The following is a 16,396-nucleotide window of genomic DNA, read 5'->3' as shown; positions in this document are numbered from 1 at the left end:
TTATTCACTTGCTCTACGTTTTGTATACCGGGCTTCTAACCTAGTGTCTGACATCTATACACTTTCTTGAGAAATAGTATTCAGAAATTCATTTATTTGCCTTGTAATACTTATGTATAAGTAAATCGTTCAATAAACGTATCAGTCACTGTGGTAATAATAAACTTACTATCAAGGTTTGTTCAAGGGGAGTGTGGCTTGAAGACATTATTAAAAGGAAAGGTAATGTAGGAAGCATAGGTATGTATTCTAGATTATCAACATCGTGCAGTAGTGTCCCTTCTGTGGGACACATTTATGCTTCTTGGTGTTCTTAGCTCCTTGGGCCCTGGTAATATTTGTGATAGCAATACTTTATTCTCTGATGTTGGTGACACTGTGACCCATTTACATTCATTATACTGATGCTGGAACATGGATTGGAGTCTTGAAGACTTCATCTGAATCCTAGCTCTGCCACTTCTAGGGATGTGATCTTGAGCAAGATACTCATGAGTGCCATTTCCTCATCTGAAAATGGAGATAATATGTGTCCCCCACAGGGTTGTAGAGATTATGTATATAAAGCAGTATTGGTTTCTGGAATGTAGTAGATGTTTCTTAGGTGAAATCATTTTACTTCATTAGACTTTGTTTCTGCAGAAATCATACTGAGGATTTGTTTGGCTTTGAGTAGAGGAAAACAAGTTGAAATTTTAACAGTGGTGTTGGTTGGTTGCTGACTTCGGTTAAGTTTTATTTTCTTTCGGCTGATTTCTTTTTCTTCGGCAGAAATTGCTGTCCTTGATCCAGAGAAAAGAAAGGACTGCTCACTGTATAGTGCTAGAAAGGTTTATGACACCATATTGCATTTAATACAAGTGGGGGCACGGAGCAGAGGAAATCTGTCCTAGTTGTCACACGGGTGTCCGGCACCAAGCACTAGGCTGGCACCTTACAGGCACTCCATATCATGTCTCAGTGAACAACTGAATTCTGTTTAGGTATCTGAGAAACACATTTCTGGCTGTGGAATACGGGAATGTGCTGGTGCATTTGGGTAGCTAAGGTGAGGTCAGTGAGGCAAAGGAGAGCCATTTTGGCATTTCAGCATTTGTCTTTGAAACCATCCTCCCTGATTTATTATATGCACAGATCTTTTGTAACAGTTTGTATGTTTGAAAAAGAAATTTAGGTCAGCCAATTTGGGTTAAAATGATCACTTGTGCTGAATTGACCTAGAAGGGATACAGTTGAGAAAGAAATGGAAAGGACTTTAGAACAGGTAATGGGGCTCAGAATTCACAACTGTTCTAAGTCAGATTTCTAGTCCTTAAGTCACCGTACCAAAAGGAAATACAATTTTATGTGGGGAAATGGATCACCCTTGCCTTATCCTCAACTCCTGTCTTTCCTTTCCTTCTGCAGTTCTAACTTGGCAAAACGCCAAATCCTAGAGCAGTCTTCGTCATTTACCTCCTCCATTCTTTGGAGGCCTGAGGTGCTGCGTGCTGCTAGGATTACAGTAGCACTTCCTGACCGCTGTGCCTCCCAGTCTTGCCTCCAGTCTGTTTTCCACTATCACCAGAACGATCTTTCTATAATGTATCTGATTGTGTTCGGCTTCTCCTTGAAAATCCTGTATGGGCTTCTCATAATTTTCAGGATGAAAATCCAAATTCCTTAGTGTGGGGAAAACCACCCTTAGTCTTAGAGATCTGGCCCCTTCCTTCTAATTTCTTACTGATCTCTTTTCTTCTTTCCATATATTCTCTGTACTCCAGACATATTAACCAGTGGCATTTCTCTGAACGTTCAACATTTTTCTCATGACACTGAACGTATGATGTTTCTTTTTCCACGCATGCTTTTCTCTCCTTCCCAAGGTCATCAGTTATAGGTCATATAAAACCCCCAAGGTTACCTCTAGAAAACATCTGACTTTTCTCTCCCGGTCTGCATTGGTGCTCTTCCTCCATGGCTCTCATAGCACTCTACACGTAGTGTTTTCAGTGGTCCCTAACTTAAAATATTGTTGTGGTCCGCATGCCTCCTTTATCACTAGACTGTTTCCTCATGCCTGTCACTGGTTTGCACAGCATAAAAGCCTAGAAGTTTGTGATTTTGTTAGCGTATGAAGTAACAATTTATCAGAGACACAAAATTGCTAAACTAAGCCCTGGGTATTATGAATGTGAGAAACAGAAGACGTTTTCCTGCCTTGGTCATAAGCTCAATTGTATAGACAAAAGGATTCGTGTAAGCAGTTAGAGATTAATAAAGTACAACATTAACGAGGACTTAGGTTGAATGATATGAGAATAAAATATAATCAGATTTCAAGTCCCTTGGCATTTCATATCTGCTCTTTATTTTTCTCCTCAGGACTTACGCACTGCTAGCTGCTAGCATGCTCTACCTTTTACTTCTTTATCTTGTTATGCTCATCTCCTCCACTATGCTGTAGTTTCATGAGGAATTTTTTTTTTTTTTTTTTTTTTTTTTTTTAACAGAGAAAGCGAGAGAGTGTGAGTGTGCACTGGGAGGGGCAGAGGGAGGGGGAGTGAGAGAATCTTAAGCAGGTTCCCCACCACCCAGGCCCCCCTCGTGAGGAATTTTTATCTCTCTTTTCACTATGGTATTTCCAATGCCCGACATATGGTAGATGCTTAAGAGATATTTGTTGAATGGTTGGAATGGTGTTCAGAGAAGGAAGTAATTGCTGGAAGATAGTATAGATATTTATGAAAGACTTCCTGGAGAAGTTACATCCTGCAACAGACCTTGAAAGATAAGGTTTATTAGATAAGTAAAAAAAAAAAAATCAATTTTATTTTTATATGAAATTTTTTCAGATCATATGTTTCTCCTAATTTTCTTTTAAAGCTTTATATGGTTTTTAGAGCCCTCAATATTCACTCCTTTTAGAGTTTGACAGGGTTGACAACAAAGCCTGTTTAGTCAGTAAGTGATGCCAACCCTTGTATGCTATTTGCAGTAACTTCGTATGTTTATTATGGACGCAATAACACATTGTATTCAGATCTTCTTTATTCTCTATGTTATGGTATCTGGGAGCTTTTGCTTCATAGCCAGTCAAAATAAGTACAAATGAGTTTGAATTTGTAGGCATATTAGGGCTCTGGTTGTTTCATGACTTAGGGGTCATAACTGACCATTGTTCCTGTAAGTTCTTAGATTTTAGCAAATCTTGATCAGAGTTTTAAATATGTATACACACATATGTCACAACGTTTATCATTGCATTTTCCCTTTTTACAGTTTCCTTTTCTGTTTCTTTCTCTTCCAAGACTAAATTAAAATTAGCTTTTGAATTAAAACTATTAAAAATGTTAACTCACCAAAATGAGTTATAACTGGAACATGTAGGTAATATAGATTTGCATTATTCTTTTACCAAAAAAATTTATTAATTGATTTCCAGTACTGGCTTTGTGCAGTGTTTTTTCCTAAGTACAGAATTAGATCATTTCTTAGGCCATTATAGCTACGGTAGATTTAGTAAGCATGGAGACAACTTTGTTTTAGAGGTGTGGTAACTAAGACACAAGGACAAGTGATTTGTCCAAAATCAGACTGTTAATTTGTAACAGGGCCAGAATGATAAACTAGATTTTTAGCTGTTGTTGAGAAAACCAAACTGTGGCTAACCCTTCTATTATGCTAGTAACTACTTTACTTAAAAAAATTGTTTTTAATGTTTATTTATTTGAAAAAAAAATTTTATCGTCTTATTTATTTTTGAGAGACAGAGCATGCGTGGGGGAGGGGCTGAGAGAAGGGAGACACTGACTCTGAAGCAGGTTCCAGGCTCTGAGCTGTCAGCACAGAGCCCGGACTGGGGCTGGAACCCACAAACTGCGAGATCATGACCTGAGCCATGAACTCTTTGATTCTTAAATAGAAGAGTGGAAAAAAAAGTTTCTAAGTATTGTGTGCCTATCCTGTATATATCCTTTTCTTGTATTCTCTGATATTTTCCTAGGATTCACATTTTAATTGAAGTGGATTATTCGAAAATAGCACCTTGTATTCTGTGCTTTTTAGGTTCTTTTTTTTTTTTTTTTTTTTTTTAAGAAAGGAGCTCTGTTTTTGGGGGGAAATAATTAGTAAATATAGTAGGTTGGATAAGAAGAAAATGGTTAAAGATGTGGAAGCAGTTAGACAACCTGAAGTCAGGACTGGAGTTACTCCTGGTTGTAGTTGCCTAGTAGCCATTAAATTCAGTTACTTATTTGTAGTCTGTTGTGTTCCTGTATTATACTTTCGATGACTTTGCTGGACTTTTTAAAATCTGTTGGTTTGACTTAGTCTGATATTTAATGTTGTTCTTCTTGTCACTTGTATGCCTGTGGTCTGTGTTTTGGCATGGCAAGCCATAACTGCCCTTCGTTCTGTTGCAGATCCCTGCCTGTCACTGAGTCCGCCGTGTTTCACAGAAGATGATCGATTCAGCCTGGAAGCTCTTCAGACAATCCATAAACAAATGGATGATGACAAAGATGGTGGAATTGAAGTAGATGAAAGTGATGAAGTAGGTGGAAAACTTTCCTTGGTGTTCTCTTAAATTTTCCCATTGTTCCTCGGGTGACTCGGCTCCATCTTTAACATCTTCAGTTTTTCTCTTTGCATTTTAATTTATATGGTTTTCCTTTGTTCTTTTCTCCCCAAGCATATAGAAGTCTTCCCAGTTTAATAAGAATCCTCACGTTCTTGCATTTCTCAAGCATAAATCTGTTTTGACGGTATCCGTTAACTGTGGCTGCTTTACAAACCACCACGAAACTTAGTGGCTTCAGGTGACAACGGTTTATCATTTTTCCTGATTCTCTGGGTTGATTGTGCTCAGCTGGGTATTTTCGCTGTTCCCTTAGGCATGGGTTGAGGTCACTGGTGGTTGCGTTCAGTTGGGGACTCTGCCGGGGCTGGAATGATGACCTCTTAGCCTTCACAGTCTGTCTCCATGTGGTCTCTCATCGTTCGGAATCTAGCTCAGGCTTCCTTACAGCATGGCAGCCGGCTTCCAGGGGGCAGTGATCGGAGACAGCCAAGTTCCCATGTGAAAGTGCTTATCATGCCCCTGCTTGCCAGTGCCTGTTAATATCAAATTGGCTTAAAGCAAGTTATTTGGCTAAGCTCATAGTCTGTGTAGGAGAGGATTATACAAGGGCATGAATGCCAGGAGTTGTGGTTTATTGGGGGTCACCAGAGTAATGGTCTGCTGTACCTGCTGTGTGTGTAAATCATGTTTCATTTCTTCAGCATTCTCATCTTCCCCCCAGCGTACCTCCAGTGTCCCTCTTAGTTTCTCCATGGAAGTTGTTTTCTTCACTTGGCTGTAGTCTTATTCTAGCCAAATCCCCTGGTCATTTTCAGGCCTCTTCCTTTGTTATGTTTGTCATGGTTGAGTTGCTTCTCTTTTGGTTCATAGGATACTAAATTACATTATCGTCTAATGTTACGTAACAGTGACATTCTCTAATCACATTGTTATCTAATAGTAACATTCTCTTCAGATTAATTCTTGATCTGCCGTATAAAACATTTGTCCTGCAGATGCACATCCTTTTGTAGGCTCTACTGGACCCCCCCCCCCCCCCCCCCCCCCCCATCTCTAAGCCAGGCCACCTTCCTGACCGGCCTATATTGCTTTCTGTCTGACATCTTTTGAGTGTTCTTACTTCTGCTTTTGTCTGAAACAAAATCTCAGCTCTCCTCTTTGAAATCCCTCACTGTTCAGTGGCACCTCTCTGTACCTACTTCTCCTCAGTTCTAATTATTCTAAGTCAGGGTTGTCAGACTTTTTGTTGTAAAGGCCCAAATTATGGGTTGAAATGTGTCCCCCGCACTCCCCAAAAAAGGACATATTTTGAATTCCTAACTTCTGACTCCTCAGAATGTGACCTTATTTGTAAGTAGAGTCATTTCAGATGTACTTAGTTAGGCTAAGGATATACTGGACTTGTGTGGGCCCCTAATCCAGTATGACTGGTATCCGTGTAAGAGAGGAGAAGCACCATGCAATGGGGAGACACTTGCAATGGGGAGAAGATGACCCTGTGACAGTGGAGGCAGAGGTGGGAGTTACAGCGCTGCAAGTCAGGGAATGACAAGAATTGCTGACGACATCAGAAGCTAAGAGAAAGGCATGGAAAAGAGTTCTCTGTTTCTACAGAGCTCAGTTTCCTCAGTGGTCAGGTGGGTGGGACTGAAAGTTCCAGCCCTCTAATCACCTGGTCTTTGTGCTGACCTGCCCCGTCCTGAGATGATCTAGAGGCCCCATTCTAAGTCATCTTTTAGCATGAACTCAGGTGTGATCAAAAGGGGCAAAATACTCTCCTATCGCTCAGGAAATTCCTGTGCCAGGAACCAAGGACAAAGGCCAAATATATTTCTTACTACATCACAATTACAGAAACATTTAAGTCTGAAAAGAATAGCAAAAATGCACATTTTTTTAAGTCATTAAAAGTGCCATCAGAGGGAGATCTGTTAAAGTTGTGTATAATATATAGACAGAGAGGTATTAAGTAAGCTTATGCAGGTATTTGACAGCCTATTTAAATGTATCTGATTGCATAATAGTTCCTCGAATTACAAGTTATTTTAATCTTTTTAACCTCATCATCAGATATTAAATGCTCAAATGTGTGAAGTGTTATTATTGCCATGCGAAACAAAGTAAGCATGTGTGGCTATATAACTTGTACCTCAGGGAGACTCGTCTTGAGTCATTCCAGTTTCAGTGGAGTTCCAAACATTTTGTAATAAAAGTTAGAACTAAAAACCTTTTGTTAAAATTTAAAATTTATGTTAAAAGAACTTAAGAATTCTGTGGGTATGACAGGTGCTTTGATGTTTAGAAACAGAAGATGCTATCCTTGGCTCTGCATTTCTTCTAATATTAATATTTAAAAGCAAATAAAGTATGCCTTTATGTTTCATCAGTACCGTACAGAATCTAGGAATCCACTGCCCAGTGTGTAGCTACTAGCTGCATTGGGCTGTCGAGCACCTAAAATTGACCTGTGTTAAAAGTGTAAAATGCACTTCAGATTTTGAATATGAGAAAAATAATGTAAAATATTTGAACTTTAAAATACCGATTACCTGTTGGGAATGATAATATTACGGACATAGTGGATTACGTAAGATATAAAACTAATTTCATGTGTTTCTTTTTACTTTTTTAATGTGACTTCTGGAAAAGTTAACACCACTTACTTAGATCAAATTAATTTGTATTGCACAGCTCTGATCTAGAGACTGGCATGTTGTAGACTTTAAGGAATGAGTTGTTAATTCTGTGGCCCCTGGACTGTTTGGTGCCTTCTGTTCAGAATAGCTACATCCTGATTTGTATTTCTCGTAAGTGTCTGTTTTTTAAAGAAGTAAATGGTAATACCGTTATGGGTTTCGAGCAGTCATCATTCAAAAACTTAATGAGTTTAATAGAAAATCTTTTTTTCTTTAAGTTTATTCATTTATTTTTGAGAGAGAGACAGAGAGAGTAATGGGGGTGAGGGGAGCAGAGAGAGAGGGAGAGAGGGAACCCTAAGCAGGCTCCACACTGTCCAGTGTGGGTCTCGAACTCACAAGTGTGAGATCTTGACCTAAGCCAAAACCAAGAATCAGACATTAACTGACTGAGCCACTCAAGGTGCCCAATGGGAAATCTTAATTAAGAAAATTAAAATACCTAATTTCTTGTGATTTTTTTTTTGTTTGAAATGTTATTTTTTTTTAATTTAGAAAAATATTTAGCATTTGAAAATGCGAGTTGAAAACTTAATTTTTTTTCTCTGTAGTTAGTGCCTCTGCTTTTTGTTTTTTTTTGTTTTCGGTTATATGAGAAAGCATTTACTTTTCTAATTTATTCATGCATTTAATATTGAGCTAATATTTGAGGGTCTGGTTATGCCAGATACTCAAATAGAGCTTAGAGTGTATCCGGGACAAAACAGAATCCCACATAAATCTTCAAGCCCTTCAGTGAACATTCTGTTGGGGCGAAAAGGCAGACTAAACAAAAAACAAAATAAGCTGAGAAAAGAGGGCTGAGGACAGGTAGATGATAGATAGCTGTGATTTTAAATAGGGTGGTCATGGCAGGCCTCATTAAGAAGGTAACATTTACTTAAAGTGTATGCAGTATTCAGTACTTGGACAAGTAAGAGAGTAGGTATCTGGCAGTTTTCCAGTACTATTCTCAAACTGAAATTAGAGGACATGAGTGTTTTAGATTAGGAACAGGATGTAAAGCTTTTGCTCCGGCCTCAGATCAAAAAGATTAGCTGTCAGTGCATGCCCAATCTGTGTGTGACCTGTTTGGATTGAGTTTTTGATTACCTTCAGGGTTGTCTGTTCTGCCAGTATTGAAGATATGTTGGAAAGTGTAGGTACTTTCTTAACAAATACTTTGAATAAGAGAAATGGATGGTTTCATTGCCCTGAGCACAGTGTAGGAGGCAGTGAGAATTCATGTTGTTATTGCCTGCTTTGTGACTGAAAACCTTATTATAGTTTCTAGGGTGTCTGCACTTTGTTGTCTGTTTTTACTTTTCCTCTTTTTAAAAAAAATTTAAAAATCCTTTCCCCTCACCTAATTTTTCTTCCTTTTTATCCATGCTTCCCTTTTAGTGAGGTCATTTAGAATACGTAGTTTTAGAGTTTTTGTTCTTATCAGCTGTTTGATGTATATAATCAAGTTTAAAACCAATTTATATAAAAAAACTGTACCTGGTATTTTGGTTTTTCTTACATTTAGCTGTTCTGCCTGATACGCACCTTTGTCATCATTTGTATATACACTGCTTAGAAAACTTAGCTAACAGCACAGATATGTGTCTGAAATAAGGAGAATCACGATGAAAGCAGGCAAAAGTAGGGTTAGAAAAACCTAGTAGAAAATACCTTTTATTTATTATTGTTATTATTTTTTAACGTTTAGTTATTTTTGAGAGAGAGAGGGAGACAGAGCGTGAGCAGGGGAGGGACAGAGAGAGGGAGAACCAGAATCTGCACCAGGCTCCAGGCTCTGGGCTGTCAGCACAGAGTCCAATGTGGGGCTTGAACTCACAGACGATGAGATCATGACCTGAGTCGAAGTCAGACCCTTAACCAATTGAGCCACCCAGGCACCCCTAGAAAATACTTTTAAAATAGGATCAGTGAGTTTTGGAATTATGTGGAGTACTGCTTCCAAAGGAATAAATGCATGTAGTTTTTACTGAAAATTTTAAGTTAAAGTTGTAACTTATGTATTATCTTTTGCTATGGAGCAAATTCCCCCCAAACTTGGTGGCTTACCGCGGCGAAAGTTGACCATCTCAGTTTCTGTGGGTCCCAAATCCAGGTGTGGCTTAGCTGGGTCTTCTGGCTTGTGGGGCTTTCACCAGGCCGCTGTTCAGACACCAGCTGGGATTTCGGTCTCAAGGCCTGGTACACGGGGCTCTGGGTTGTTGGTTGGAGATAACAGTTTCCTGACACATGGCTCTCTCCATGGGGCTGCTCATAGCATGGCAATGGGTTTCCCTCAGAGACAGTGGGAGGGCACTTTGGGAGAGAGAGAGGGAGAGACGGAGAGAGAGAGAGAGCGAGTGTGCTCGTGCGCAGGAGAAGGCAACAACATGGAAGTTCGTCTTTTTGTAAGCTAAGCTTGGAATTGGAATCCCTTTTTACTTTTTTGCCATATTCTCTTTGTTAGAAGGGACTCGTTAGGTCCAGCTGGTATGCAAGGGGAGGCTGTCAGACAAGGTATGAAGGTGAGGATGTTGGGCTCATGAGGGGCCATTTTAGAGGCTGCTTACCAGTTTGTTTCTGTGCTCTGCTAACTAGAGACATTTGATGGGGAATTCTCGAGCCATGGAATTATAAAGTAGAAAAACAATAAACTCATAGAACTTCCTTCAACAGGCTCCATATTGCAGGGGACCCATAATAAGACTTCATGTTGATCTTAGTATATGTCTAGAATTTTAAAGCATTGCTATGTCTGATTAAAATTATCTTTGAAATTTTTTTTTTTTTGCTGGGAAGAGTGAGAGAGAAAGTGCGAGTGGGGGAAGGGCTGAGAGGCAAGAGAGAGAGAGAGAGAGAATGAGAATCTTAAGCAGGCCCCGATGCGGGGCTTGATCTCACAACCATGAGATCATGACCTGAACCGAAATCAAGAATCGGGCACTTAGCTGACTGAGCCAGCCAGGCACCCCTAAAAGTATCTGTTAAGCAGTGGGTTGCATGTGTAATCATGTACCAGTACCACTTATGTGACCGAAGGATCACTTGGCATTGACCTGAAAAGACAAGCAGGGTAGAGGTGAGGTGAGGACAGTGGGTGCTACAGAGCTCTTGCTGTCTGTTAAGTTGTAATTATTGAGGGGTTTTCCTATGTATTTGAAAGTTTTATAGTTTCATAGTTTAGTTAACTAACGTGTCATCATAAAAACAGACTTTAAATCTTTCTGGAAAATAATAGCAATAAGCATCCAGTTTAGGGTGGCAGAGGGTGTTAATAGGTATTCAGTAGAAAAAAAGAGGGTTAAATGGCCAAAATTGGGAAGTGATGGATTCATTTAGTTTCGTTACTACAGGAATTCTCGAACTTATGTTTATGGCTTTGTGTACTAAAAGAATAGGAAACATTTATTGAGCATTTGCTGTTTGTTTTGCACTCTGAGCACTTTGCATGGATTATGGCATGGGCTTCTCGCAGCAACCCTGTGAACAAAGAGGATCCTCTTTATCTTATTTGCAGGTGAGGAAACAGGCTTAGGGAGGTGAAATGGTGTGCCCATGGCCACCAGCTTGTAAGTGCTACAGCCCAGGTTTGATGCCACACTGAATTCATGTTCTTGGTTTCTAGTGTGTTGCTTTCTTATGTTGATGAGTACAGCACATCACCATCATTATGCCCTCCCTGGTACAATTTACAAATCAGTAGCTATATGTAAGTAGTATATAGATTTAGTAGATGTACTGATACCTACCTACACACACACACACACACACACACACACACACACACACACAGTTGTATTAGATGTATTTGATATATGTACACATGCTGTAATCCTGTTACGCCTTTTTATAGTGTTCACAAACATGCAAATTAAAAATGAGATAAAATCAAATATAAATGGAAGTTCTAATATTTTCTCCCTCATGAGTGGATTAGATTGTATATCCCTATGGGGTCTGGGGAATTGAAACTGGAGACTGCTGCACGAATGAATTATAAAGCAAGATCTGTTTTCAGTCACATATACTTCATTCCGTTTTTATGAGAACAGGTAATTGTGAGGAGTTTTCAAAACAAATTCCTACTAGTGTTAATATTTTTTCTTCTCTAATTTTCATTGTTCACTATACACAGGTTTCTTTTTCCTTTTTAAAAAGTTCATTTATTTATTTTGAGACAGAGAGAGAGAGCGAGAGAGCGGGAGCACAAGCCATGGACAGACAGAAACAAAGAGAAAGAGAATCCCAAGCAGGTACCAAGCTGTCAGCTCAGAGCCTGACACAGGGCTTGACCTCACAAACTGTGAGATCGTGACCTGAGCCAAAACCAAGAGCCAGATGCTTAACTGAGCCACCCAGGTGGCCCTGTATATAGGTCTCTTAACTGTGTAGCATATCAGTTCCTGATGTTCTTTTTTTTTTTTTTTTTTTTTTAATGTTTGTTTATTTTTGAGAGAGAGAACATGAGCAGGGTAGGGCAGAGAGAAGGGGGACAGAGGATCCAAAGCAGGCTCTGTGCTGACTGCAGACAGCCTGATGTGGGGCTCAAACTCCCGAACCGTGAGATCATAACCTGAGCTGAAATCAAGAGTAGGACACTTAACCAACTGAGCCACCCACGCGCTCCTAAATTTTTTTTTTTTTTTTTTTTTCCTAACTGCAGTTTGGGCAATTCAGAATAATATAGAGGCTGTGTGTTTGGAAGCAAGGTAGACAAATGGTTGGGGCACTCTTCTTTGCATGATACCTATGGAATGAGGAAGCAAAGGCGATAAATCCATAAGACAAAGTGGATCACTGCAACCAAATCTTTGGGCTTAAGGAAGAGAAGTGGATGAAAAGGAGTTGGTACAAGTTTAAAAGATTGCTCTAGGGATTCAAAGTATGCTTCCTGGACAAAGTGGCAACTTTTGGAAATGCAAATACTCAGGTCCCATCCCAGACCTACTGAATCAGAAATGTGGGAGTGGGGCTCAGAAATCTGTTGTAACAAGTCCTCTGTTGATTCTGATGCCCATGTTGTCCTTTAATAAATGTAATAGCTGTTTTTTGCACTATACTTTTGTAACAGTTTTTATAATCTGAGGCACAGTATTTATATTTGGCTACTGTGATGGTCTTGCAAAAGATATTGTTTCCTGCCCCTATACTTTGTGCTTTCACTTTGCCCAAGTCCTACCTTAAGTTTTTCTTAATATGTTCTACAGGAAGTCATAAACATGTATAACACAATAATTATTACTGTAAAGCAGAGTGTGCCTGTGTTTTGCTGGGGACAGAATTCTTTACTTTTGCTCAAGTAAGATGGTTTTATAACTTAGAATGGTTAAGAACCATTGTATAAATTATTGAGAGAGATACTAAGAGCATATGTTTATTATTTCATAGTTGTGCTTGGGATATTTCTTAAGTTCTAAGTTTTCTGCCCTGCTTTATCTAGTTGAGTATCTGGGCTCTTTATGTTTTGTCTTGACAATTGTAGTACCTCTTTACTGGGCTTCTTTCTCTGTCTCTTGCTTTTCCAGTTAATTTACCAACTGCTATTATCTTTCTGTTTATATTTGATAAGATCTAATTCTCTCAGACTGTTTCTATTCTTGTGTCTCCTTGTCCCTCAAAGCAACCACCATAATAACCAGAGGACTTTGTCTTAACCCTACCCTGTCTTGCCATCCAGACTGTCTTGCCCTTGCCTCTGCCCCCTCTGACTTTGATGTATTACAATGGGTTCCCTCTTCTTCTTTTTAAAGTTTTTTTGTAAATGTCTTACTTACTTTTGGGAGTGAGAGAGCAACATGTGCAAGAGAGGGGGAGTGGCAGAGAGAGAGGAGGATAGAGAGTCCCAAGCAGACTCTCTGCTGTCAGCATGGAGCCCCATGTGGGGCTCGAACTCAAGAGCCATGAGATCATGACCTGAGCCAGAATTGGATGCTCAACTGACTGAGCCCCCCCCCCCCCCCAGGTGCCCCTAATGGGTTCCCTCTTCTTGATACATCCTTAGCTGCGTGTCATTTGAGGAGTTCAGTACATATGGATTAAGTGGGCTTTTGTGCTGCCAGTAGGTAGGTACTTAAATATCATAATAGTGTCTGTGGAAAGATAGGTTTCAAATGGCAGATACGTATATTTAAATGCAACCAGTTTATAAACTGGGAATGAATGGTCTATAGTATGAGATCTGTCTATAAAGAGCCAAAAACTTACGAAATCATTTTCAACTCAGCACCTTTGCCTCTTTCTAGGAAGTTACCACAACCCCTGCTTCAACTAGTAAATCTTTTAGTCCCTTCCTCCAAATTATTTCCTCTTTCTTTAGTCAGAATGTCTGGCAATTATGTTTTCATGAAAAAGAATCCTTTCCCATTCTTGTTCCATTCATTTTTAATTTCCATTGATAGGAGTTTTGTGTTACATACCGTTGTAGACCGGATGAGGGCAGAGCGGCAGGAATGTGAATGAGGACCTGTGTCTGTACTGAGCGCAATGTCCAGTCCTGCCCCTCTCCTCCCCTTCTTCCCTGGGCATTTTCAGGATCACGGCGTGGCACTGCATTTATGGAATGTATATTTTTTGAGTGTGTAGCAAACTTCACGTATTGTCTCGTCTTCTGAAACATCTTTCAGTTGCGGTGTACAAAACCTATTTATTCCTGTTTCACAAATGAGTTAAATAAATTTGTGCTTTTACTGTAACATTAACTCCATCTGTCTTACTTTGTTGTTATGGATAGGGTGACCATATAATTCATCATCCAAACTGGAATACTTTTGAGAGTAAATGAGTTTGCTATTAATAATTACACCAGGACAACAGGTGAATGGGGACTGTCCTAGGCAAATGGGGCCCCGTAATGAACTCACTCTGTCTTACTGCAGTCTGCTTTCTGTTGTAATTACCTTTACCCACGTCTTACGCACTTCACTAAGTTGTTATTAAATTGATCCAAGTATTGTGCCAAGGTTTGTGCTATTAGTAAAGCTTGGATTTCAGTTTAGTTTATCAGGCTGTCTTTATGTATGGAGCACTTTGTTTTCTAGTAACATGACAGAGACTTCAGCATTATTCCATTTTTCCTAGAGTTAAGTGATTTTTTTTTTTTTTTGTCTTTTTATTCCCTGGAAATAATACAGTTTAACAATATTTTCTGTATTAAGGTGAACTAGTACTCATTGACCCTTTCATTGATTGCTAGGATTTTTTTGTAGTAGGTTTCTGGTTGTCCCAAATTTTCATATCTGAAGAATATTCCATAATAGTCTAAATTTTCCTATGCACCTATCCAGTGTTTGGCCTGCCAGAATTTCTCCCACAAGTAAGTGCTGCAGTCACTAACCACATGGTCTTCAGAAGACTGTTTTGCTCTAGGCAGCATTTCGTGTGGCCTTAAGGTAAGGTGCTGTGCTGTATCAGGGAGCTGGATGTAAGGTAAACTGTTCTTTTCCTCAGATAGCCCTGCCGTATGTTGATTATACCATCATGGTTCAGAAAGCATTTATGGTGTCTCACATGCTCTTTAGCAATGCTGTTTTGGGATAGGCAAGACAGGTCATATCCCTGTTTTATAGATGAGGAGACGGAGGCTTAGATTGTTACTTAGGTCACATAGCGTAGGAGCGGGGATAGAGCCCAACCGTCCCAACTTCCGTTCATTCTGGAACATGTTGAGACACAATTCCAGGTTGTTGCGTTTTGAACTTGTGTTCAGTTTTGAGCCTTGGACTCAGAAGGAGTCTCCCTGGATACGTTCTTGAACTGTGTTTCTATTAATGACCTCAATGTTAGTTGCAGAACTCTAGACGTTGATGTCAGCTCTTTCACTAGAGCCTCATACCTGCTTCTTCCCCGTATTTGTTCTGAATCATACTGACTTACATCTTAAGTGTTATTTTAAGCAAGGCTGGAGAACCTGCCTCACCTCACCTTAAAGACTACTTTCCCCCTGTATTCCCTTTAGGCTTCCTATCCTGGCTTTGCTGGGTCTGCCTGGCTTGACACGGCTCATGGCATTGATCTAGTACTGGTAACACCAGGTGTTGATGAGCTGCTTTTTATTACCCTCCCACCCCCCAGCCTTTTTATAGGGCTATTGGGCCTGGAGGCTGAAACTATAAGGCTATGAAACTCAGTTGGTAAAGAGAACCTTTTTAAAACTGAAGCAATATTTTGTCTTAATCCTGAAAATGTTTAAAATAATCGATAAAAAATATTTGAGAGCCTTTCACTTGAATTGCTAACACTTGCCAATTGACCTTTATTTTTATATCTCCTAAGTTCCTAAAATTTCTTTCAAGTCTTAGAGAAGTACAGGAATTTTTATGGTCTTTAAAAACTATTTCTCGAACTAAATAGCTGGGTTTTTTTTGTTTTCATTTTTCTTTTTACTTAGTTCCTTCAAGGGCTTGGGAAATATGCCCAGGCTCCTAAGGGTGTTGTTGAGCATTCATTTAAAAACAAAACACACCTAAGGCTTTAAAGTTTCTATTTATATATATAGCACTGTATGAATATGGGGCAGAATGAAACAAGCCAGCATAGACTTCCACGAGCTTACCCTCTACTAGGGATATAAAGACAACGTATGTCAGGGCATATTATGTACTAGGGATACACGTGAATCGTGGAAGTGCTCTTGTGTCTCAGAAGAGAGAGTGTACATTTGTTTGAAGAGCATCTAGAAAAACCTGGAGTAGGAGTCCTTGAGATGGGCCTTTGGAAGTGGGCAAGGTTTTCACAGGTGTAAACGATAGGTGAGACACTCCAAGAGGAAGGGTCAGAGTAGGGAAAATGTATTAAAGGAAGAACAAAGGATACTAATTTATGTAATAGAGAATACTCAGTCTGACTGGAGTATGGTGGTGTGGGGGATAGCATTGAAAAGAACTTGCTTGCTGTTTTTTTTTTCCTTTTCCTACTTCTGGCTACTTCTCTGATCTCTTCATTGTTCTTACTTTTCTTGCACCCTAAAGTGTATGTATTCCATAATTTTTTTTTTAAGATTTAATTTTTTTTTTTTTTTTTTTAGAGCAATTGGGGTTTACTACAAACTTGAGAGGGAGATACCGTAATTTCCCGTATACCCCCACCCCCACAATGGGGTGCGTTCTCTTTCATTATCACCCACCACATTGGTATGTTTTTTACCCAGAATGAACCTACA

At 39.5% G+C, this 16,396-nt stretch overlaps 1 protein-coding gene across 5 annotated transcripts in view; it reads left to right on the top strand.

Moving 5' to 3' along the window:
- STIM2 (stromal interaction molecule 2) overlaps nt 1-16,396 on the top strand; it is a 151,780-nt gene that overhangs the window by 57,723 nt on the left and 77,661 nt on the right. For all 5 annotated transcript variants that reach the window (XM_042936730.1, XM_042936729.1, XM_042936733.1 and 2 more), the window contains one exon: nt 4,404-4,534. In XM_042936730.1, the coding sequence (XP_042792664.1) occupies nt 4,404-4,534 (131 nt within the window). The remainder of the gene's footprint in view (nt 1-4,403; nt 4,535-16,396) is intronic.

This window comes from Panthera leo, chromosome B1 (assembly GCF_018350215.1).
Source record: "Panthera leo isolate Ple1 chromosome B1, P.leo_Ple1_pat1.1, whole genome shotgun sequence".
Lineage (NCBI taxonomy): Eukaryota > Metazoa > Chordata > Mammalia > Carnivora > Felidae > Panthera > Panthera leo.
The sequence above is the reverse complement of the archived record's forward strand: the minus strand, read 5'-3'. Positions and strand labels throughout refer to the sequence as shown.